Below are 22,793 nucleotides of genomic sequence, written 5' to 3'. Positions count from 1 at the left end.
TTTTTCTAGGATTGAGTTTTATTTTTATTTTTAAAAGTATTTTATTTATTTGAGAGAGAGAGAGAGAGAGCATGCATGAGCGGGGAGAGGAACAGTGGGAAGGGGAGAAGTGGGATCCCAGCTGAGCAGGGAGCTTGACCTGAGCTGAAGGCAGACACTTCACTGACTAACCCAGGTGCCTCTTGGGATTGAGTTTTAATGAGTAGGAAGCCTATTTCAAAATATCATTGCAAATGGAGCAAATGTGGTATACTGGTTGTTCGTGTCCATTTAGCATTTTGAAAGCAATGAAAATTCGTAGTAAACATATTAGTAAATACCTTTTGGGATAGGGCATGTTTATTATGGCACATTTGGATCATATTAGTGACTAGAAATCGTCAGAAGTACAAATATGTTTTTATTTATTTAATTCAAGACCTAAAGGTAAAAACCATGGAATTTCTTTTTCTTTTTTTTTTTTTTTTTTTTTAAAGCTGGAGACACAGATGACCCACCAAGAATTACTCAAAACCCTGTTATCAACGGGAATGTAGCCATGAGTGATGGGCACAACAACACAGAGGAAGATATGGAGGATGGTGAGTACTTGTGGTTTGCTTACTTGCATTGGGCAGAAAACAATCAGAAACACATTTCTTCCTTGAGTACTTCTGAGTTTCTTAGGCATAGCTAGTTTTCAGGAGGTCTATATCCGAAGAAAATTTAGGAGCCCGTTTTGGATTTGAATTTCAAGATTACCTGCTTATTTCAGGGTAAGGTGGTTCTCCCCAGCCTAGGCAAGAAGGTTTAAATACAGAAGTTTGTAGCAGATGGGGATTTACTCAGGCTTGCAATTTCCCAGCCACTGTTAGTGTTCAGAACAAGTGTATCTTACTCTCCTTTCCTTTTTATCTGCAGCAAGATACTTCTAGACATTGGAACTTGGGTTTCCATTGCATTCTTACTGTAGTTGTCTGTAGCTGGTAATTCCTCCCCGCTCCCATTAGGTGTGAAATTAGAATCGAGCTTTGGGTTTCATTCTCCCACACTAACTTTTGGTCTATATCTTCTGTGCCAAACGTGTATGCAGAGGTATATGCATGGACATTTTGTGCCCAGGAAATCACTTTCTTTTGAGGCCATTTCTTCTATATAATTTATCAGATAGGTGACCTGTACATTTATTTGCAAGGTCAAAATCGTGAGTCGATAGCAGCCAGTAATCGCTTTATGCAGTCCCTGGAATCTTGCAGTGTAATATAAAACCATGTTCTGTCAAAAGCCTGTCCATCAATCCTCATGAGGGTTGTGTCCTTCCCAGGGGAGTAACGGGGCAATTGAAAGGAACCATCAGTCCCGGGCTGCGCCACCAGAAGGACTGCTGTTCAGACCTCCTGCCAAAAGTTCAGCCTCCATGAGAAACTGCAGCCGTAGTTGAGAGTTCTCTCACAGTGCGGTTTACCCCCTGGCAGCTGGCTGAGGCAATATCTGAGGAAGGTAAAGAGGCGTGGTCTAAACCCCGCTGCTTTGTTACCTGTGGAGTGCGCTTCCCACCGTAGATCAAGGGCAACGGTGTGGGTGTGGTCTCTTTGGTTGCTGGGCTCTTGGTTTCATTTCAGACACCGGAGATGCCAAAAGTGATTCAGAGCGTGCAGTTGGGAAGGTGCAGCCAGGCCCGGTGGGCCCGGTGTGAATCAGAGAGGGCTTCCAGTCACTTGAGCAGTAACTGGCTTACCCCAGGCAGAGAGCTCCCTGTCTAGTTCCACAGAGCAATTCTAAACGAATATTTCTGCACGTGTTTTTTTTGGGGGGGAAGGCTTGGGATGAGGCACAGATGTAGATAAAGGGCAGGGTTTCTCTACCTTGGCACTGTTGCCTTTTTGGGCGCATCATTCTTGGTTTTAGGGGTCTGTTCTAGTGTGATCAGATGTCAGTGTCATCCCTGCAGTCATGCCCACTCCCTGCAGTCCCGACAACCAGAAATGTCTCTAGACACAGCCAGGTGTCTCTGGGGGTCCAGATTGCCTCACTTGAGAACCACTGTTAGGAGATTATAGTATACATAAAACCTCTTTCCTTTTGAGGCAATTTTTACTAAATCAGTAGTAATAAGTAATAGTGCCAAACCATAGAACCTAAAAGTGAAAATACTCCCATAGTGAGTTACCAGACAGGTAAAAGGCATTATAGGACAAAGCAGAGTGGTCTTCAGTGGCACTGTATTCCTTCCTGATTTGGGATTTTAGCTGTCTTTTGAAAGGCCCAGGCTAGGAGAGTGAAAAGATTGTCTCTCTATGATGATAAGGGGATGGAAGGGAGATTGTTTTGCTTCTAGGAGTAGAAGCCTTAGTTTAGGGCAGCATTTTCCCAATCCCAATAGGTATTTTGAAACTCTCTTCTGTGGGATGTTAGCATGTGATGAGAAGTATTCAGTGGTCTAGGAAGTTGGAGCGGTGTTGGGTCAAGCAAATGTCCATATCATGGAGCTTCTCTGGACTGTCCACACCTTAAAATCTTTTTCCAAAAGACTCGTTTTGTTAGTGATTCCCCAACACTGAACTTTAGAACCCCCTTTGCTGAATCTGCTTTTGACATTGTAAAATAGGGCATGCAATCTGGGAAATATTGGATTAGGCTTATATCTACTGGGCAGAAGGGCCTTTTTTGGGAGGGCAGTTTCTCTACAAAAGTTAAGTAGCTGACAGCACAGGCAGGAATTTGGTTGAGATAGAGCCGTATTTAAAAGTCCTATTAATGGAATTATGAGCAAGAGTCAGAGTCGTTTTCTGGTTGCACTTACTATGCTACTTTGATTTTGGTTTCTTACTCAGTTTTTCCTTAGATAATGATGAGAAGTTTTAGAGTAAATGCAGCCTCTGCAAATGTAGATTGTCAGTACCCATGAAACAAAAGTAATTTCTGAGGGCCAACTAGGACTTGCAAAGAATAAAAAATTGAGGTTTGATAAAATTAACTGCAAGAGCGCCATTTGGGGACTCTTTAAGCTAATCTTCTGATTTAAAACAAAAGATTGTATCTTCCTCTACCTTTTTCATGCAACTGGATCCTAGTCTGTTACATTGGCCTTTGCCCTGGGAAGATAAGGTTGGAGTACAAAGGGCACGGTGGACGCTGCTCTGTAAGGGCAAGAGTGGAGGTGGAGGGTAACCAAGTTTTTATGTTGAGAATGTATGGTGACCGCAGGTAGCAGAAACTCCTCATCCTGTCCTTGTCAATAAAAAGAGGCATGGAGTAATGCACTAAATTCAGCATTCAGGCAGGTTATAGAGTCTCTGTTTGGATGAAACACTAATTCTGCAGGATGTGGGGCATCCTTCAGAATCTCAAGTGTACTGCTTTAAGTTTTTTTTTTAATTTTGAAGTAATTATATATAGACACAGGGAAGTTGCAAAAATAGGATCTTGGAGTACCTTTTATCTCTTTTCTTGGGCAAAGATGTTTATGGCTCCCGTAATTCCTCATGGGAGTGTGATCAGGCCAGGTCTTTCTGCCAAAGATAGGTTTCAAGTCTGCTCTGCTTTTTTGTAGGCCCTCCTGTCTTGACCTTTTGGTATATAATGTTATTTTTCATTTATGTAATTAGTTTAAAAAGAGTTGAGAGCCATAAGGTGACATTTTTATTCGCATGAAATCTCATGTTAAATGTCCTGGTTGGCATTTTTCAGAAGTAAGTCTGTCCTAAGGGTGTGCCTTGAATGTGAGGTGGAATCTCACATCTAGCTCACATCCATTTGTGTGAGCTGAGCTCTGTGAGGCAGGATGGTGCCAGGCATGGGCTCCTGAACCTCTCTCTGCCTCTGAAGGAAGGGCCTGCCATCTTGTGGATTCGGTACCATGCTGAGTTTTGTTTGGGCCTATTTGATATTTAAGATTAATTTTGGAATTTGACTGAAGTGGGGTAAAACAAAAAGCATTTCTGATGGGCTTTGACTTTTGTCTGTAAAAATGTAATCGTACAGAGAGTGGAATTGTATCTGAAAACAAATGGGTGAGTTAGAAGAGAGGCAGAACTTGGGAACACTGAACACTTTAGGATCTCATGAGTACATGCCCTGAGGTGATTTTTATTTGGTTAATTGCAGTTCTTTGGTCCCCAAAAAAGAGGACCAGTTTTATTGAGATCTGCTTTTGGGGAATATTAAACTCTGGGATATGACATTTTACTTACCAGAGGCAAGGTCACTGTTAAGGTGCCACAGATCTCAGGTCCCAAAACCTGCTGTGCTCATTTTGTGAAACACCTCAGATAAGATAAACCACTTAGCTTCAGCAAGCCTCAGTTTCCTCATCTGTAAAGTGGGAGTACATCTGCACTTGCCTACCTTGCAGAATTGAAATGCTGCTCACATGTGATTTGAGTCTGTGAAATAGTGGCTAAGCCAGTCTAAGACATGACCTTGAACCTATCTCTTGCCTTTTCTATCTTTTTGCCCCTCAAAGGGGTTGAGGTCATACCTACCACTTAATGATGCTTGAGTACATGCTGCATCTCTTAGGTAGGACTCACACCTCCTGAGCAGCCCTTGTTTCTGAAGGGCTGTAGCTCTACATGAGCAGGGCTACATGTAGCAGAAAAATTGGGGATAAAGAATGTTGAAAGAAGGGGTCAGTGCCAAACTCTCAAGCTTACTTTTGGTTCTTATTTCTTTGGTAAAGAATACTACCCTCTCATGAGGATTGATGGACATGTTTTTCTTAAAAGCAAATTCAGATAGTCACAAACATAAGCAATTTCCATACCCCCGAGAAGTCCTTATCCTGAGCACCTGGTTGTCTTGGGGAAATTTGGAGACCGAAGAATGAAGGAGGGCAGTATGTTTTGCTTAACGTGCTCTTACCTCAAGCCTGAGAGTCCCCCTAGGTGCTTCAGTAGCCTGGGGATGAGAGATGCCAAGCCACAAAATGCCTTCCATGTACCTTAGAGTATTCTGGAGACCTACTGTGTCTCTCTGAGATATGGCTCCTGACCTGCCACCCTGTGAACTGTAGCCCTTCTGCAATCAGATAGGTACTGAAACGGAGAGCAAGCATTTAGAGACTTGTATAGAAGTTTGACTTCGTTGTAGCAGCTTCCTGATGTTTTATAAAAGTGCCAGCCGGTAAGATTGGCGCGGTGACCTGGGGAGGGCTGCTCCTTCACATGACTTTGAGAAGCATCCATCTGGACACTGCTGAGGTTGTCAGGGCTAATCAGCAGCCAGTGTCACTTGTAAATGAATAGTCACCGTCAGTCAGAGGTGAAATACGAAAGTGTGACTTTTAATTGAAAGTCTGCTAAGAGAGGCACCATATCAATACATCACTTTCTACTGGAGGAAACCTTAATTCCTTAAATTGGCCTTCACGTCTTGTTGAGTAAATTTAACAATTTTGACGATTCATGTGGATAAGAATACCAATTTCTTTCTCTTTAAGTTAATCCTCCTTAGGGAGTCCAGGCTGGTATTTCACAAAAATTGTGGACTGATGAAGTTAACATTTATTTGGGGGCTCACTTCTTAGCCAGACTTATGTCTCAAACAGTGCTCCCCTGCAGCAGGAGTGGCCGGGGCACTGCTCCCTCTGCACCCGCGAGTGCATGGCCCCTTCACTGCTCCTCTCGGGGCCCACCCGGTGGCCTAACACCCAGGCCCACTCCGGCCCACCCCAGCCCGGCACAGGGGAGCAGATGTCACCCGAGCTGCTCCAGGCCTTCTCTGCCAAGCCCGTCTGCTCACCAAGGAGGACTCGGGAATTGCCAGAGTAGAGTAGATGAGTTCTTACCCAACTGTGGGATTGAGGAGAGCCGGCAGGCGTGTGTTAGCCCTCTGGGTTTGGGATTTCACTCACCCAGAAGCTGTGTGTCACCTCACTGTTCTAGCTCATCGGCACTTCCCTCAGAGTCAGGCTCTCGCATTCGGGTCGCCCGCAGTTGGTGGTGGTCCCACGCGGTGTCCCATGGCCGTCGGTGCTGTCTCCCAATGTCCAAGCCCTGTGACTGATGTGGCCTTTTCTTGCAGACACGAGTTGGCGCTCCGAGGCCACGTTTCAGTTCACTGTGGAGCGCTTCAGCAGACTGAGTGAGTCGGTCCTTAGCCCTCCGTGTTTTGTGCGAAATCTGCCATGGAAGATTATGGTGATGCCACGCTTTTATCCAGACAGACCACACCAAAAAAGCGTAGGATTCTTTCTCCAGTGCAATGCTGAATCTGATTCCACGTAAGACAGTTTAAATGATGCGATTACAAACCCACAAATAGTTACGCTACGTGATCGATCGGAGGCCCGATCTGATCGGCCTCTCTGAACTTAACAGTTTTGAATTTCCTTGCTGCCTCTGCATAGCCCTTTTGACATTACATTCGGTGACATACATTTCCCTCTTTAAAATTCACTGGTAGGTATTCTATCCAAACTAGAAAAGGTGTGTGTTGCAACTAAAAACACAAAAGTTCACATGTTAGAATCTACCAGCCCATGGAACATGGAATTGGGGCCCATGTGGCCTGGCTCACCGCTGGACTGCGGGCTTTCCCGTCCTCCCAGAAACTGCCTGAGAGGACAACTGTAGTTAAGGAAGATCCCTCAGGTCCTGCAGCTTCCCCTTTGGTGTGTCAACCAGTTCCTCTGTGTTAAATCAGAAAGTTGGAATCAAAACCTTTGAGGGCTTTATAACAGGAGCCTCTCCAGCTTATTTTAAGAAAATTGTTTTGTTCCTATAATTTTTTAAAAAGAAGTGTGCAATAAAATGTCTTCAAATTGAGAAAAGTCTCCATGGTCCCTTTATTCAGATGAAACCAAAGATAAGAGGCTTCACATTTTCTACCTATTGATTCATTCTCAAAAGTTTGATTCTTCCCTTAATTAAAAACTGTCACTGTTCAGCATCTATCAGAAGCTTAGTTGATATGGTTTGAGAGGGTCACTTGTCCCCCATTGTCCTTCTCGTTCCATGTCGAGGAGCCCATGAGAAGGCTGCTTTCTTGGCCCATGTCTGTCCAGTCACCCCCAGACTGAGGCCCTTTAGAGCACTCATGAAGGCTATTGCCCAAGGGCTCTGGCCCTCGCTGCTCTGTCCAGGTTCCAGGGAACATAGTGCATTTCCTTGGTTTTTTTTACGTGACTATATAAGAAATGCACACGTGATTATGTGCTGCTGCCAGGGCCTGTATGTAGGTTAAATTTTTTCTTCCCATGTTCACATTATGATCTGATTTCTGGTGAGTATTTGGGCTACACTGTAGTCTGACAGACAACTTTAGCCTGACAGTAGTTTGAGAGAACAGTGAGCTGTCTGTGTGCAGTACAGGCGGCCTGCGCCCGCAGCAGCAAAAATGCCAACATCGGCTCTTTCCGCTGAGCCGCGCGCGTCTGCGCTGACATGGATTCGGAACTGTCTTGCCATGTTGCTTCTGGGCAGTTCTCCTTTAGCACCAGGTCCTTAGCGGACCTTTAGAGGGCCGGATCTTTTTGGTTTTCAAATACTGCTCTAGAGGCCCTTTAGTGATCTGTGCCCAACTTGACAGTAGTGGGGACACTTCTGTGGCTGGGATTTGGTGCCCAGCACAGCCCTGCCCCAGAACCTGTGTGTGAGAGGGGGCTCTTGGACGGCATGGCCTTCATCTTTTCATTCTCTTCTTTTCACCTAACACCCTGATCAGATCCTAAAACTACCATGTGATCAGGAAACTAGTCACTCACAGAATCTAAAGACCAGTATCTAAAATGCAAAAATTTCTTTTTTATTGAGACCAATTTAAAAAAATAGCACCTGATTTAAAACTTTTTAAGGAAATAAGACCATAGGTCACGACACTACAGATGGCATAGGGGCACCCCAAACCCTTTTAGATGCTTTCTCCATTAAAGGTAAATGTGCCCCTCCCAAAAAAAAAAAAAGAGAAAAAAGAAAAACGTGGGCATTTTTGTGTGCTGTGATTTTAAAAGTACAAACATTAGTTAAATAGGTCAACTGAGGCTTAGATTTTCTTTGAACAGGTCGTGGTCTTGCCATGCGCAAGCTGTGCTGAAGATAATAAATTACAGAGACGATGAGAAGTCGTTCAGCCGACGCATTAGCCACTTGTTCTTCCACAAGGAGAATGATTGGGGGTTTTCCAATTTCATGGCCTGGAGCGTAAGTAACCAAGTATTTACGCAGAATGATCTGAGCATTACTCCGTCTTCCCAAGTCCTTCACTCTTCAGAGCCTTCTCTTCATTCTAGAATCAAAACGTGTGCTTCCTAAGTGGGACAGGTGTCCGAAAACGTGTTTTCTCCAGTTTGCTAGCGAGATTTTTATTTTTAAGCAGCCAACAAGGCAGCATTGGTGGGGCCCCCAAGTGAGGCATAGTTTCGGGGAACCTCCTCAGTTCTTGGTTCTCCAGCGTGGGTTCTTCAGAACCTCTGCAAGCCCTTGCTCTGGAAAGCGGGACTGATGCCTCGGGAGCCATGCCTCAAGGCCGTGCCCTGGCGATGAGCCCCCATTGCCTCCCGCATGCCTCCTACGGGAACCAGGCTCTTACTGATTTTGTTCAGAGGACGCTAGTTAACACAAACCAAACACTGCAAAATTAGCACAATTTGAGGGTTAGAAAAAGTAATGTTTTCCTCTAAGTAGAGGGCACCAGGGTTATTTTCTCTGGAATGAAGTGGGCATTCGTGTGTTCTCATGCAAGTTGGATATTCTTATTTTTTATAGGAAGTGACTGATCCTGAGAAAGGATTTATAGATGATGACAAAGTTACTTTTGAAGTCTTTGTACAGGCGGATGCTCCCCATGGAGTTGCGTAAGTTTTTCTTTAATTGGGTGCTATTAAATCTCTGCTGTGGTGAAAGAGTGAAAGACGCACTAACATGTTAACAGATGCATATACTTAACAGATACGCACCCTCTCTGCGCTTGCCCCTTGGCACACATATGGGGGATACCCAGCTGTGTCTGCCAACTTCACCTTCGCCCCTTCGCCTGGCATAGTTTATGGAGTGGGTTCTGTCTGCCAGACATTGCTGTGCACTAGGAAGGTGATTGTGGTTGGCAAGACAGCCACAGGTTTCTGTCCTCAAAGAATGTTCAGACTGGTGGGACGGAGGAAGTTCATGCCAGTTCATAAATAACTACAGAGGAAACACCCTGGTTTTATTTTGAGGAAGGCAGGGATGTGAAGGTCTGGGAGTGGCGGGTATGATGAGGAAGCAGAGGAGGAATGATGGGTTGGAGGTGGTGAGCGAGGTGGAGCCGAGGTCGGAGGACCTGCAAGAGAAGCGATTATGCCTCTGTGGTGGCCGGTCTATGTGCCCGAGCAGTGTCCGGCCCTACAGGAAGCGTGGGCTTGGGTTACTTGTCACGGGGAGGGTAAGGGATTGGGACCAGAGAGAGCAACAGGAGCAGAGACACCGGCAGGAAAGTGTGGGGTTGGGCAGCACATCCAGAAGGTGTGGAGGCTGAGCCGAAAGCTGGAATCGGGCTGTGGGGCCCTACTGACTTCAAGGCCCAGGGGTGAGGCCGTCAAGTGCAATCTGGGAAGAAGTTGAGCGGCAGGTGCCAGTTTCTTGCCCACGTCACTTTGTCTTCACGTGGCTCTGGCACGAGTGTGTGTGTGGGATGACCTGGATAGACCGGGACAGAGAGCCGTGGGGCTGCCGAGAAGCAACTGTTACTTGGTCCGGGTCCTGGCTGGTGTGGTCCCGGAGTGTGTTCGGGAGGAATCGAGCTTTTCTTGACTAGCCTTTTCAGAGTTCAAACTGTATTCAGATGTCAGGAGTGGGGGCAAAAGCAAGAAACTAAATTTTTTGTGAGGGCGCTCCCCACCCCCATTTTGAAAACCTTTCCTCTGTTTATGATATACTTCTCTTGACTGAAAAAGTAGATTGGGTTTTTCAGCCTTCCCAATCAAAACAGATTTTTACTTTAGTCTTACCAAAACCTATTCAACCATTATCACCTAAATCTTTGATTATGGTTTTTAAAATAACCTCTATAATGTAGGATTCTCAGATTTTCCTGCCAATTCTTAAAATTATCCACGGATAGGTGCACACACCCACCCACACACTTTAACCAGGGCACTTTGGCACGTGTGAGCGTGTCAGCAAGGTCATGGAGTAACCCCTGGAAGTACTATTGACCCTGACCGCAACCAACAATAAACATCTCTAATGTTGCTCACACTTGATGGCAAATGTGTTTGTGTCTTTGTATTATGTACAGAGGGAGATGGGGAAGGGGGTGGTTTCAACTGGCATTCTCTCTGGCTTATTGTTACGATGGGGGCAGCAAGCAGTGAGGGCTGCTAACTCTGAGAATATGTACCTCTTCTCCTCAGCAACCCCCACCGTAGACTAGGGAAAAAGCACTAGGAGTTGAGAAGCCCAAACTAACACTTGGCCCAGTGTACGTGCCTGTCTCAGCTTTATGTGTATGACTGCAGAAAAGACGGGTTTCGTCTGTTGGCATTTCATGCTGACTCCACACTGGGAGCCAGTACACACGCAGTGGGACCACACTGGGAGCCAGTCTGATAGGATTCAATGACTCCTATGAGCGGTGATCTTGGGAAAAGGCAGCATTAAGCCGCTTCCTCCAGCACCGGGTTCGTGCACTTGGGTGGACAGGGCCCATGACCGTGCTAAGAACTCCTGGCCCTGGTGCCCCTGGCGCCCTGGGGGCCTGGCGGTGAGTTTCTGCCATGGCGGGGTGCGTGGCCGTCGTTCCTGTGTCAGGATGGTGGGAGAGAGGTGATGGTGCACAGCAGTGCGGTGTCGGCCACACGCCGGCGTCTCGCCAGAACACTCCACACACACTGCAGAAGCGAGGAAGTGTCCTGTGCGGTTTTCCCTCAACCTCGAACTGATCTTGTAGGTGGGATTCAAAGAAGCACACGGGCTATGTCGGTTTAAAGAATCAGGGAGCGACTTGTTACATGAACAGCCTGCTGCAGACTTTATTTTTCACAAATCAACTACGAAAGGTAAATGGATGGTATTTCTCTCCCTCAACCTTCCACCCACCCTTTTGCTCAAGTACTGAGGGTCAGGCAGAGAGTCCTGCCCCCCGGCTTTGCCGTGTCTCTCCCAGTACCACAGTGCTGTCTCCAGAGAGGGGCCCCACTTCCAGCGTGTGGAAGCTCGTAAAGCTAACTTGGGTGATCAGACGTTTGCCAGCTAACAGACCTAGCTTTGGCGGGCTCTGTAGCCCCATGATAAAGTTGTTCTTTTTTTTTTTTTAAATATGAAAGCCATTGGTAGGGACATTTGGGAAGTTTTATATCCAATCTGAATTGAAAAGCCCCTGGCTATGAAGTGTAGTTTTCACTTACAGGTAAAACTTAACGTTCATGAGAATTCTAGTAGAAACCACAGATGTCCCTTGCATCCAGTGTAGCTAGTCGTCTGTCCTAGCTAGTCGTCTGTCCTTTAGGAATGCCGTGTGAACAGCATGGAGCAGTACAGACAACATGTACTCCTGGTCATGGGGGGGCCGCTGGCTGGTCTGCTGGCTTCTCCTGTTCCGTCGGCACAGCACCGTAGCTGCCCCGACAGGATGGTGTGGGGACAGCTGGATGTGGATCATTACAGTGGCACTTAGGTCTTATCACATCTGTTCACGAGTAATGTTAAGCTAAAAAGTGTTGCTCCAAGAGGTATGAACTCAAAGTGGTTCTCTTTGGATGGTGAGCCGTGGGTAATTTTTAAATTCCTTTTTACTTTCTTGTATTTTTTTTTATATTGCCTCTCAAGACTTTCATGATTTAAAAAAAAAAAAAAAAAAACTTTCTGCCCTATTTTGGGGGATAGTTAGAAGCCCAACCAACTACCGTAGCCATTGTGATACTAGAAATGTTACTTTCACATAAAATTCCACTTTTATTTCTTAATCAATTATTTTAGGCTGTGTACATGATGCCAACAGAGGGTGATGATTCATCCAAAAGCGTCCCCTTAGCATTACAAAGAGTGTTCTACGAATTACAGCACAGCGATAAGCCTGTAGGAACAAAAAAGCTAACGAAGTCCTTCGGGTATGTATCGGATATCTGCCTTTCTGTTCTGCTTCCTTCTGCAAGGAAGAATAAAGAGCGCATAGTAGGAGAATCCAGAGTGTAGTGTAGGCATTTAAGTTTTAAGTCCATCTGAGTGTTTTTATCACCATATTTTTGCTTTGTCCTCTTGGGACATAAAGGCTCTTTTCAGAGTTTTGCTTGAGACCTGATTCTCCACCTGACAGCATCCTCTCACACACAGCAAGGTGTTCAGAACAGGACAAAGCTGTGAAGATGTTGGTGGCCTGATAAAATCCAATATATCTTTTAATCTGGGCCCCCCAAAATAAATAATCTCAAAAAATGAATTGAAGAATAATGGCCGAGTATGCAGTTTACCCCCCCCCCCCCAGTTTACCTTTTTAAGTCTGAGTTGCCTAATTTGTTCTTGCTTGAAATTTGGAAATTTAAATATAAACGTTCCTTTTCTCTTTCCAAGGTGGGAAACTTTAGATAGCTTCATGCAGCACGACGTTCAAGAGCTGTGTCGAGTGGTAAGTTCTGCGCTGTAATCCTGCACTCCTTAACATTGGCTGTTGTGAAGCACTTTCAGAAGTGGTAACCGAGTCAAAGCTCAGGCCTGCTTCACGCCAGTGCAACTCAGATGCGCCCATCCTTTCTCGGGACACAACCAGGCCAGGAAGAAGAGGCAGCATCTGTCTCATTTTCAAGCCAGAAAGCTTGAAAAGAAAATTGTTGGAGAGGACAGTATGAGGGGAAACTTGGATTTCAGTAGCAATAGGTAGTAGCATCGTTTGAATTTGTTGAGTTGGTACATCTGCCTGAGTTACTAATCGGAGGAACCACAGATCAGCTTAGGTAGCTGTCCCGAGCTCTTGAGCTCTCTGCTTCGCTGTAGAATAGTGCTTCCATTGTTACTCTGTAGCGTCCAGACTCCTGGGCACAGAAGTTCTAACTGAGCAGCCATCTGTACAGGTGATTCTCCCCAGAGCCATCTTTAGGCACTAGCAAAATCCCGTCCTTCCAGTTGTAACCAGAGACACACAGACACACATGCAGACACACATACACAACATGAAATGGTTATTCAAGGTGATTGGCTGGGCAAGGTGTGTTTTCTTTTTTGCAGCACTAGCTGGATTGAATCCAGTTCATTAAATATCCATGGACAAACCAGTCAATCCTGTTGACAGGCTCAACCTCATTAATCTCTTGGTGTGGACCAATACGAGTTAAGTTTAGTGCTCAATTTACATGCTTTTCCACAGAGGTAAAATGAATATAAAAAATGCTTCTAAAGGCACTACAGATTACTAATTCATTCCAAAGGCTGTATAGAGGTTAATCTCAACTGTTGCATGTAGATATTTTTGTAAATACCCAACCAAGAAAGAAGACTTTGTATGTTTTCATAATTGCATGCTAAAGGTCATAATATTTATAGTCTAGATCTTCTTTGACCATTGAAATTTCTTAGTCAAGTTTCAAATTATGGTATGTTAATTGAGCATAACATTTTCTTAAAGTCAAAACTTTCTCTTCCAGTTGCTTGATAATGTGGAGAATAAGATGAAAGGCACGTGTGTGGAGGGCACCATACCTAAATTATTCAGAGGCAAAATGGTGGTATGTGGTTACCAGTTTTCACCAATGATTTTAAACGATTTAAGAATGCTACTATTTTGACAATCAGTACTTAAGCCATCTTATTTTCCTTATTTGTAGTCCTATATCCAGTGCAAAGAAGTAGACTATCGATCTGATAGAAGAGAAGATTATTACGATATCCAGCTAAGTATAAAAGGAAAGAAAAATAGTAAGTTTTGAACGTCATGGCACAACCTTTTGCTAATTTCTGTTTTGGTTTAATACTTCATTTCCCCAAGTGGTTTTTGTTGAAATATGGCACAGCTAGAGAACATTGCCCAGGTGATAGGCGTGCAGCTACCCACGTGCACACAGGCTCGTGCCCGCACACAGGTCAAGCACCTCAGCATTTGCAGCACAGATGTTGGCCCTTCCTGGCCATGACCACCTCTTCTCAAAGGAAACCACTGTTTGGGCTTTTAACACCCCCCCCCCCCGCAAAAAAAAAACACCCCCCCCCCCAGGTTATTTTTGCATGTTTAAAATATAAAGATCAGATCGTGTTGGATATAGCCTCTGTTTTGCATTTCCTGTGCTCCACATCCTATGGACGAGAGAAGCAATAGTGTGATGTTTTTGCTGCTTTCCAGTATTCCACATGAGGAGTATTCACGGGTGTTTCCAGACCACACCTTCCTTGATAGACATTTGGGTTTTCAGGGTGTGGCTGTTGGGCTTGAGGCTCCCCCACTGCTCTTGGGCCCGGCTCCCATATGTGTTTGTGCGTTCACGGTGAGCGTAATTGTTGGCTCTAAGGGGGGGTGTCCATTCAGAACATGTTCATCACACTGAACATCATAGTGGGAGTATGGGGCTGTCTCCGCTTTAATATATGTTCCCCTGAAGGGCAGTCACCTTGTCACCTCTCCAAGTGGTTGCTGGTCTTTGGGATATCTTCTTGAATGTCAGGAATAGTTCCTAGTAACTTAATGTCCTAGTTGACCAGTTCTGTCACCTGTGATTTATGGATCTGTTTCTGTGGATTTACTTTTCTCTCTATTGGGGGCTGTTTTCCGGCTTCCTAGCATGTCTGGGCATCTTCTTGGATGCCTGCTATGGTAATTCTTCTCTCATTGGGTATTGGATGTTCTTGACCTTTGTTCTGGAGCACGTTGAGATGACTTGGACATGGTGTAGTTCTTTGGAGGCTGGTTTTCATGCCGTCAGATGGGAGCTCCACAGTGTTTAGTTAGGGCTACTGGTGCTTACGGCTGGGCAGCGCCATTCTGGGCCTTCTGCCTGGAGCTTCACGTACAAGGAGGCTTTTCACTGTGGCTGGAGGGAGCAGAGCCCCCATTGTCAGGCAGGTGTAAGCTCTGGGGACTGTCATCCTGTCCTGGGCGGTTCCTCCCCTGGCCTCAAATCATGTCATCCCTCTGCTTGCTGATGACCACCCCACAAGGCTCCAGGAGAGCCTTCTACAAACTGCTGCCGCCGTCTTCCTGTGCACTCTGTGCACTACAGAGTCCAGCTGCCTTGGGCCCTCAGGCTCTCAGGAGATAGGGCCCCATTTGGGTTTCTTTCCACATAGTGAGCTGGACAGTTGAAGGGCTTTCTGAGGCTCACAGTCCCAGGCCCATGGTCCAGGGTGTGAACTTGTTCAGCGCAGGAGAGAGAGTTGAGCGGGTGCCAGGCGGGGCAGGAACAGGGAGGAGGGGGGTTCCACACCCCACTCTGGATGCTGGCCTGGCTGCAGGTAGAGCCGCTCCCCTATGTGGGGCTCACCTCTGTTCACTCTTTGAGGGGTGCTGCTCCTTTAAGGGCATTTCAGAATTTTAGTGAAATCAAGCCTTTCGTTCTTTGCTTTTTATGTTAAGAACACCTGCCCTGAAGTCATAAGATATTCCCTTAGTTGTTGTTGTTTTATCTTTTCTATGTATACATAATCCACCCAGAATGGTTTTTTTTTTTTTTTTTTTTTTTTTTTTTAAGATTTTATTTATTTATGAGAGAGAGAGGCAGAGGGAGAAGCAGGCTCCATGCAGGGAGCCCGACGTGGGACTCGATCCGGGTCTCCAGGATCAGGCCCTGGGCGGAAGGTGGCACTAAACCGCTGAGCCACCCGGGCTGCCCCCAGAATGGGTTGTATGCATGTGGTAGGATGTCAAGACTGATCCTCCGCATGTGGGTCTCTGGTGAACCCATCACCTTCTCCCCTTGCTCTGCAACTTTGTCAGCAGTCAGGTGTTCATATCTGTGTGGATTTGTTTTTAGACTCTTTCTTCTGGGACATGGGTCATCCTTGCACGAATTCTACACCCTCCCCCACACCCTCCGGCATTACTGTGGTTTAGTTGACCAAATTGTAAGATGTTCACAGCATGCGTTGTGATTTTTCTGGACGTACTATGAAAGGAGCACTCCATCCTAGTGAGCACATCTATGCCTGTACATCGTCCTCTTTGTGTGCGTGTCAGAGCATTTGAGTTCTGATCTCGTAGCGAATTTCATTTACTCAATAGGAGGCTAGCGGCTCTAGTCCCCGTGCTCCCCATGTGGTCCTTAGCCCCAATTCATCTTATTACTTACTGTCCCAGCCTGTCCCTCTCGTCCCCACCTTCCCCTTCTCTACCTGTACTGTCTTGATTATAGCTTTGGTAAGTGTTTGGGTCAAACTGTGCACTTGAATGTTACTTGGTCATGTTAAAGTTAGTAAAACATTTGACTCCACATTATCACTTGCAACACCCTGAAGAAACCGTGTCTGTGTTCTTAGAGGTTCGGGACTCCTGTGGAGCAGTGGCAGGGTCACAGTGGGTATTGGTGGGTCTCGGGCAGAGGCCAGGAGCTGCGGTTCTCCGCTTTCCTCCAGCAGGCCCAAGTAATCGGGACGGTGGTGTCACCATCAAGACTTTAGTGAAATCATTAGCTGACTTTCTTCTCTTTCTCTCTTTCAAGTATTTGAATCATTCGTGGATTACGTGGCCGTAGAGCAACTAGATGGTGACAATAAATACGACGCCGGGGAACACGGCTTGCAGGTAACGTGGGAACTGTGTGCCACCTTACCTGCCACGGCACTCACTGTGTTTCCACATCCTCTGTGTCACTTGTGGATGAAACAGTTACTTGTACCTTTTCATGTGCTGCTCAAGTTTAGAGCTCAAAGGATTTTATTTCTTAGTGCACACACTGTATTTGGGGCCTCCGATTGTGCAGCTGCTCAGGCGGGCCTGGCGCACGAGAGGCCCTGTCCTGGTGCTCTGTGGTGTTGTCTCTGTTGCATCCAAGACCCCGCTCCTCACCTCACTGGTGTCCCTGGGAACTTTCCCTCAGCTTCCTGTTGTTGTAGACTTTCTTATTTGCTCGGGCTCTGCTTTTGCTTGTGGTGTACTTTGGCACGTATATGTGTGATGTAGTTAGTTTTCTTGTTTACTTTTAAAGATTTATTTATTCATGAGAGGGTTTTCTAAAGGATCCTTACTTGTAGAATGAGCAGCGTGTTTTCTCTTGCTTGTTCTGTGAACACAGGGTGTCCCTGCTTGTCTTCCACAAGGCCTTGCAGGGACTCTAAGCTTCTGGCAGTGCAGTGAGCATTATGGACAGGTGACTGGTCAGTCCACAATTGGGTGGAGAGACATGGACTATATGTTCCTGCCTGCCAGTCAGGCGAATGAGTGGGTCAGCAGCATCCTCCAAGATGCAGCCATCCAGAGTCTGTGTTGCAGGTGCATAACCTGGACACGTGGGCTCAGCCAGTTTATAATTTCCCAGACCATCCTGTGTTTACCATACCAAGCTTGCTAATTTACAGTTTGTGGCGCTGATGTGCCTATTTTGCAGTTGGCCACAGATCTGCTCTTCTGCTTAGGCCGCTCAGGATGCTGTGTTGTGGATCAGAAAGTCACTTTGCAAACCTGCAACTAGATTCGCTTAGGGAACACTCTGGTCAACTCACAAGAATTGCCTTGGTCCACACTGGATAGTTTGGGGTCTGAGTGAGCAATACATATTTTGGAATCGTAGCCTCAAGGGACCATGGTAGAGAAACAATTCTTTTATTGTCCTTTAAAGTTTATCAAAACCATGCCACTCCTTTGTGTGGCAGGAAGCTCCTGGGTTTTCATTTTTCCAAAGATAATTTGTCCTCTTAATTACACTAATGTGATGTCAAAGAACCTTGTCTGTGATGGTTCTTCCGACTGGACCTAGCCAGCCCCAGAGGGAAGGCCTGAATTGGAAGCTGAGCTATGATGAGAGCCCCCGTGGTCTGGTAGTGGTTGGGTTATCAGAGGGTTATTTACAGGAGGAAACCAGAGTTGGCTGAGGTGAGGGCAGGGCTGTGGGAGCTATGGAGTCGGTTGGTCCCCTCCAGGGGAGGCCTTGTTCAGAAGCAGGGCACATCCCACTCCACAGAGGCCACTTTGCTAGTGTGAGGGTCTTGCTGCTCTTGAGTGAGGACAGTCTTCGGAAGTGGGTTGGACTGTAAGCATCCAGTGCGCACTCTGCAACATGTGCTCTGAATTGAAGATGCTGAGAGCCCAGGGGCAGGAAGCCGGTTAGTAGCGTCCTCCTGACCCTTACCTCTGAGCACCTGTGCTTATTCCAGCCAGGTGTCTGGTTTTTTGTTTTGTTTTAAAGATTTTATTTATTTATCCATGACAGAGAGAGAGAGAGAGAGGAAGGGAGGGAGAGAGAAGCAGGCTCCATGCAGGGAGCCCAATGTGGGACTCGAACCTGGGTCTACAGGATCACACCCTGGGCCGAAGGTGGCGCTAAACCGCTGGGCCACCGGGGCTGCCCCAGCCAGGTGTCTGTAAGCACAGGTGATCACATCATTGTAGTCCTGAGCTTCTGCTTTTCCCATTAATGATTTTTGGTGTTCTTTTCATATTTCTTTCCCATAGTGTTTAATGATTGTGTAAAACAGCCCCAAGTGATTAAGCCCCAATTTGCTTAGCCGTTCCCCTGTTGGGCATCAGAATATAATGCAAAGTAAATCTCTCCCATGCAAGCTACTGTAGCAAACCTGAGAGAATGATCTAAGCAGAACATTGTATGTTTTTTATTTTAAAGATCTTGTCTGGGATCCCTGGGTGGCGCAGCGGTTTGGCGCCTGCCTTTGGCCCAGGGCGCGATCCTGGAGACCCGGGATCAAATCCCATATCGGGCTCCCGGTGCGTGGAGCCTGCTTCTCCCTCTGCCTGTGTCTCTGCCTCTCTCTCTCTCTGTGACTATCATAAGTAAATAAATAAAAAATAAAAATAAAAATAAAAAAAAATAAAGATCTTATTTATTTATTCTGTGGACCTCGATCCCAGGACCCGGGATCATGACCTAAGCTGAAGGCAGACACTCAACCACTGAGCCACCCAGGCCATCCCTTTATTTTTTAATTGCAGTCTCATCGATGTGCAGTATTAATATTAGTGTCAGGTGTGCCACATAGTGATTTGATGTTTTACATACATTAGGAAGTGCTCACCACAGCACAGTGTTGCCAGACTGTCCCTATAATGTACTTTGTATCTGTGACCTATTTTTTAACTGGAATTTTGTATCTCTTGATCCTCCCTCACTTGTTTCACCCCTCCCCCACCCCTGCCCTCTGACAACCACCAGTTTGTTCACTGTTGATAAGCCTGGTTCTCTTTTTGTCTTTGGGGTTTTGGTTTTCTTTAACATCTTACTTATTTATCTCGGGGGGAGAGTGTGCGCATGTGTGAACTGGGGAGAGGGTGGGGGAAATAGAATCTCAAGCAGACTCCCCACTGAGCATGGCGGCCAACACAGGTTTGGATCTCCCGACCTTAAGATCTCGATTGGAACCCAAATCAAGAGTTAGACGCTTAACCAACTGAGCCATCCAGGCTTTTCTTAAACAATTTAAAAGCACCCCTGCTGGATACCTAATAAACCCCTTCCTCTCCCACCAGATTTCACCGACCACTATTGCTGTCCTTGCTTCAAGGACTAAGTAGGGCTGAACTAAACTTGCATTTCTTTTTCAATGTTCAGGAAGCAGAGAAAGGTGTGAAATTCCTAACTTTGCCACCAGTGTTACATCTACAGCTGATGAGATTTATGTATGACCCTCAGACGGACCAAAATATCAAGATCAATGATAGGTAATCTATAGTGGGATGTGAAAGTTAAGATTGAACATCGCCTGCCCTTGGGGGTCAGTCCCAGTGCTTTATTTCGTCTGTTTATGTTTTCAGTTCAACTCTGATGTATTTCGGTCTCTCTCCTGCCTCAGTATCCCAAGAACTATGGTTTTAAAGGATAATTTCCCTTATGAGATTTCAGAGGCTGCTCCTTCCATAGCTCCCTCTTAGGGAACACCAGCCTCTTCCACACTGTGGCAGGAGGAGGTCCCTGAGGGAAGGGTGCATTCACCAGAATATCACTGTTACCTCAGGAGTGGAATTTGATGTTGCTATATTTGTTTAAATAGGATTCTCCAATACTTTGTAACCTCTCAGTTGGCATTGACTTCTAGAATATGCTGGAATTTTCAGGAAGATGATGTAGATGTACGTGTGTGCTTTATTCCAGGTGTTTTCCAGATTCCTAAAATGCCAGGTTAAAAAAAGTGATAGTACATACTACCTTCCCTGGTTTAGAATATAGAAGTTTTGTCCTGGTTAGTTTGGGCACAGGATAGAGGTTGGTTATTCACCAATCAAACTTGAAGGAGGACGGGATCCAAATTATTTGCCACCAGCCAGGTCTTTGCTCTTTCATTCTTGCCCATCACTGTGGAATTTATAAGGAACTGTCTCCACCAGACCTCACATACTGGCGTCTTGTAGACTAAGTCCACCCTGCTCAGGTGTTTCATTGGGTCCTTACCTTGCTTTTGTTTCTGTTTTTATTGGCATTAGTTGCCAGCGTTTAAAAAAAAATCATGAGATTTCACGTAAAAGCCCAGATTCCTGGCATCCTTTAGGAATTTTGAACATTTGGCAGCCCAGCCAGATTTGCTGAGTGCAGCATTGGGCTAGTGCCGGGGCAGTTGCCCCTTCGGACTCTGTGCACACGCTCTCCTCTGAGTCCTTGCCGGCCCCCTCTCAAGGCACTCCTCGTGACCAATTTTGACTGTGTTAAAATATTTATGGACCCAGTAATCTAAAAATGAATCGAGTTCAGGATGTGTTTAGAAATCAGAAGGTTATAGGGGATCCTTTCTTACATATCTTCCCCGTTCAGATTCAATTTCCCATGTTTCCCAAACCTACAGTATATCCTCTGTGGTCTGATTCCTGGACAGCTGGAATTATCTGTTAATAACATTTGGAATTACGCACATCCTAGAAAAGTCATGGTGTGTATCCATCCCAAGGCTGGCTGTTGTGTAATACCCTCAGCTTAAAATTCTGTTAGGCATCTCAGTGCATGTAGAAGCATTTCCATCAAAAAAAAAAAAAAAAAAAAAAAAAGAAGCATTTCCATCTACCTAACTTCAAATTTTGTACTGCTGTATGGAGAATTAACTTGTTCAGATGAATAGAAGCTACCTTAGAAATTGTTCAGGGGCCTCCTGAGTCACATTGATACTTCCTTGTCCAAATAAAGATGAGTCAGTAAATTAGAACGCCTAGCAATAAGTAAAGCCTAAAAGGTAAACTATTTCACATGTTAATAAACCTGGATTTCTTTTAAAATGTTTTTCAATAGGTTTGAATTCCCAGAACAGTTACCACTCGATGAATTTTTGCAAAAAACAGATCCTAAGGACCCTGCAAATTATATTCTTCATGCAGTCCTGGTTCACAGTGGAGATAATCATGGTGGACATTATGTGGTTTATCTAAACCCCAAAGGGGATGGCAAAGTAAGTGCTGGGCAGGGGGCAGAGTTGGATGTGATGGCATGTAGGCATTCACCCTGACGCTCAGCTTCGCCTTTTCCTCTTCCTGCCCGATTGCCTGGGTAGCAAAAGATTTCACCCTGGGCTCTGATTTATCTGTGTGCTCTCCTGCATTAGTTGCTGATACTTAAAGGTGGATAGTGAATTAGTGATTGTGCTTTGTGTATGCCTCTCCTTATTAGTATCCAATGTTGGACCTTTATTCCCTCATGTAAAGTGAGGCACAAATTTTGCACTTATGAATACCAGCAGAATAATCATCCACGGCCTGGGGCCGGGCAGGCGAGGCAGTGATGATTTACGTGCCTGGTTGTCCGCAGTTGTGATGCTTCATCTTCCCCTGGTTTGCATGGATCTGCTCTCAGAGTCTTCCTGAGAGGATGAGGGTCTCCTTGGGGTCTGTGTCCAGGACCATAGGGTCAGTGAAGAACAGAACAGAGGCCGAGCCTGCCTCACTCCAGCTGAGATTTGGTAGAGGGACCCACACAGCACCAGACCACGATGAACCTTTCACTGCAGGGTGTAGCAGCATGTAAAATGACTCAGCCCACAGTGAAGAGATTGAAAATAAGTATTACATAGAACTCTGCTGATTTTTTTTTTTTTTAAGTCTGGCCCTCACTTGGCTGTGGTATGTCATGAGATAGGATCAAATGTCTCATTTAATTTTATAGCTATACCGTAAAATTTCCATTTTACTAGCAGAGTTGGGTGTGCCCTGAATGATTTTCTCAAATCTGTAAAGAGTTGTACTGGTGGTAGATTGAATCTAAATTGAAATGGGCCGTTGGAGTATATGACAGGGTCGCCATCAGAGGCACCTTCACGGTTCCGGCCGAGGTGCCGGTGAGCTTCGTGACGGGGCCAGTTGCCTGCAGCCGTGCCTGGGCCTGCACACCGTCACCTCACAGGTTGGAGGAATACACTGCCTTTTGCTCCGTGTGCTTCTCAGAGCGCTTTATCTCTGCCGCGTCTCGTTGCTTCCCTCGCCAGTGGTGTAAATTTGACGACGACGTGGTGTCCAGGTGTACGAAGGAGGAGGCCATCGAGCACAACTACGGGGGGCACGATGACGACCTGTCTGTGCGGCACTGCACGAACGCATACATGCTGGTGTACATCAGGGAATCAAAGCTGAGTGAGTAGAGCTGGGGCGTGCCCTGCGTCCCCGTGGCCCTGAGCTCTGCTGCTTGTCCTCGTGTGGCCTCGGTCACGGCGTCTCCGGGCCAACTGGATGGCGCATGCGGGTTCTGATGTGGCCTCGAGGTCCCTAGTAACCTCACTCGGATAAGATTGTGTGTTAACCACGACAGGACCCTGGAGCCTCATAAGGGTGGTGGGGGGAGG

General features: G+C 46.0%; 1 protein-coding gene across 4 annotated transcripts in view; it reads left to right on the top strand.

The window, feature by feature from the left end:
* The window catches only part of USP7 (ubiquitin specific peptidase 7), a 64,936-nt gene that overhangs the window by 32,194 nt on the left and 9,949 nt on the right, over nt 1–22,793 (top strand). For 3 of the 4 annotated variants that reach the window (XR_013384895.1, XM_077906572.1, XM_077906573.1), the window contains exons 2-14: nt 477–581; nt 6,004–6,202; nt 7,982–8,120; nt 8,685–8,773; nt 10,846–10,954; nt 11,874–12,004; nt 12,465–12,519; nt 13,532–13,612; nt 13,712–13,802; nt 16,532–16,614; nt 19,592–19,701; nt 21,254–21,410; nt 22,440–22,584. Coding sequence is in view for 3 of the 4 variants with exons in the window: in XM_077906572.1 (XP_077762698.1) it covers nt 477–581; nt 6,004–6,202; nt 7,982–8,120; nt 8,685–8,773; nt 10,846–10,954; nt 11,874–12,004; nt 12,465–12,519; nt 13,532–13,612; nt 13,712–13,802; nt 16,532–16,614; nt 19,592–19,701; nt 21,254–21,410; nt 22,440–22,584 (1,494 nt within the window). In the remaining variant the exon portion in view is untranslated. Of the gene's footprint in view, nt 1–476; nt 582–1,303; nt 1,480–6,003; nt 6,203–7,981; nt 8,121–8,684; nt 8,774–10,845; nt 10,955–11,873; nt 12,005–12,464; nt 12,520–13,531; nt 13,613–13,711; nt 13,803–16,531; nt 16,615–19,591; nt 19,702–21,253; nt 21,411–22,439; nt 22,585–22,793 lie in introns of those variants that run through there. The other variant, XM_077906574.1, reaches the window with a different exon arrangement.

The sequence above is a fragment of the Canis aureus genome, chromosome 8, assembly GCF_053574225.1.
Source record: "Canis aureus isolate CA01 chromosome 8, VMU_Caureus_v.1.0, whole genome shotgun sequence".
NCBI lineage: Eukaryota > Metazoa > Chordata > Mammalia > Carnivora > Canidae > Canis > Canis aureus.
The sequence above is the reverse complement of the archived record's forward strand: the minus strand, read 5'-3'. Positions and strand labels throughout refer to the sequence as shown.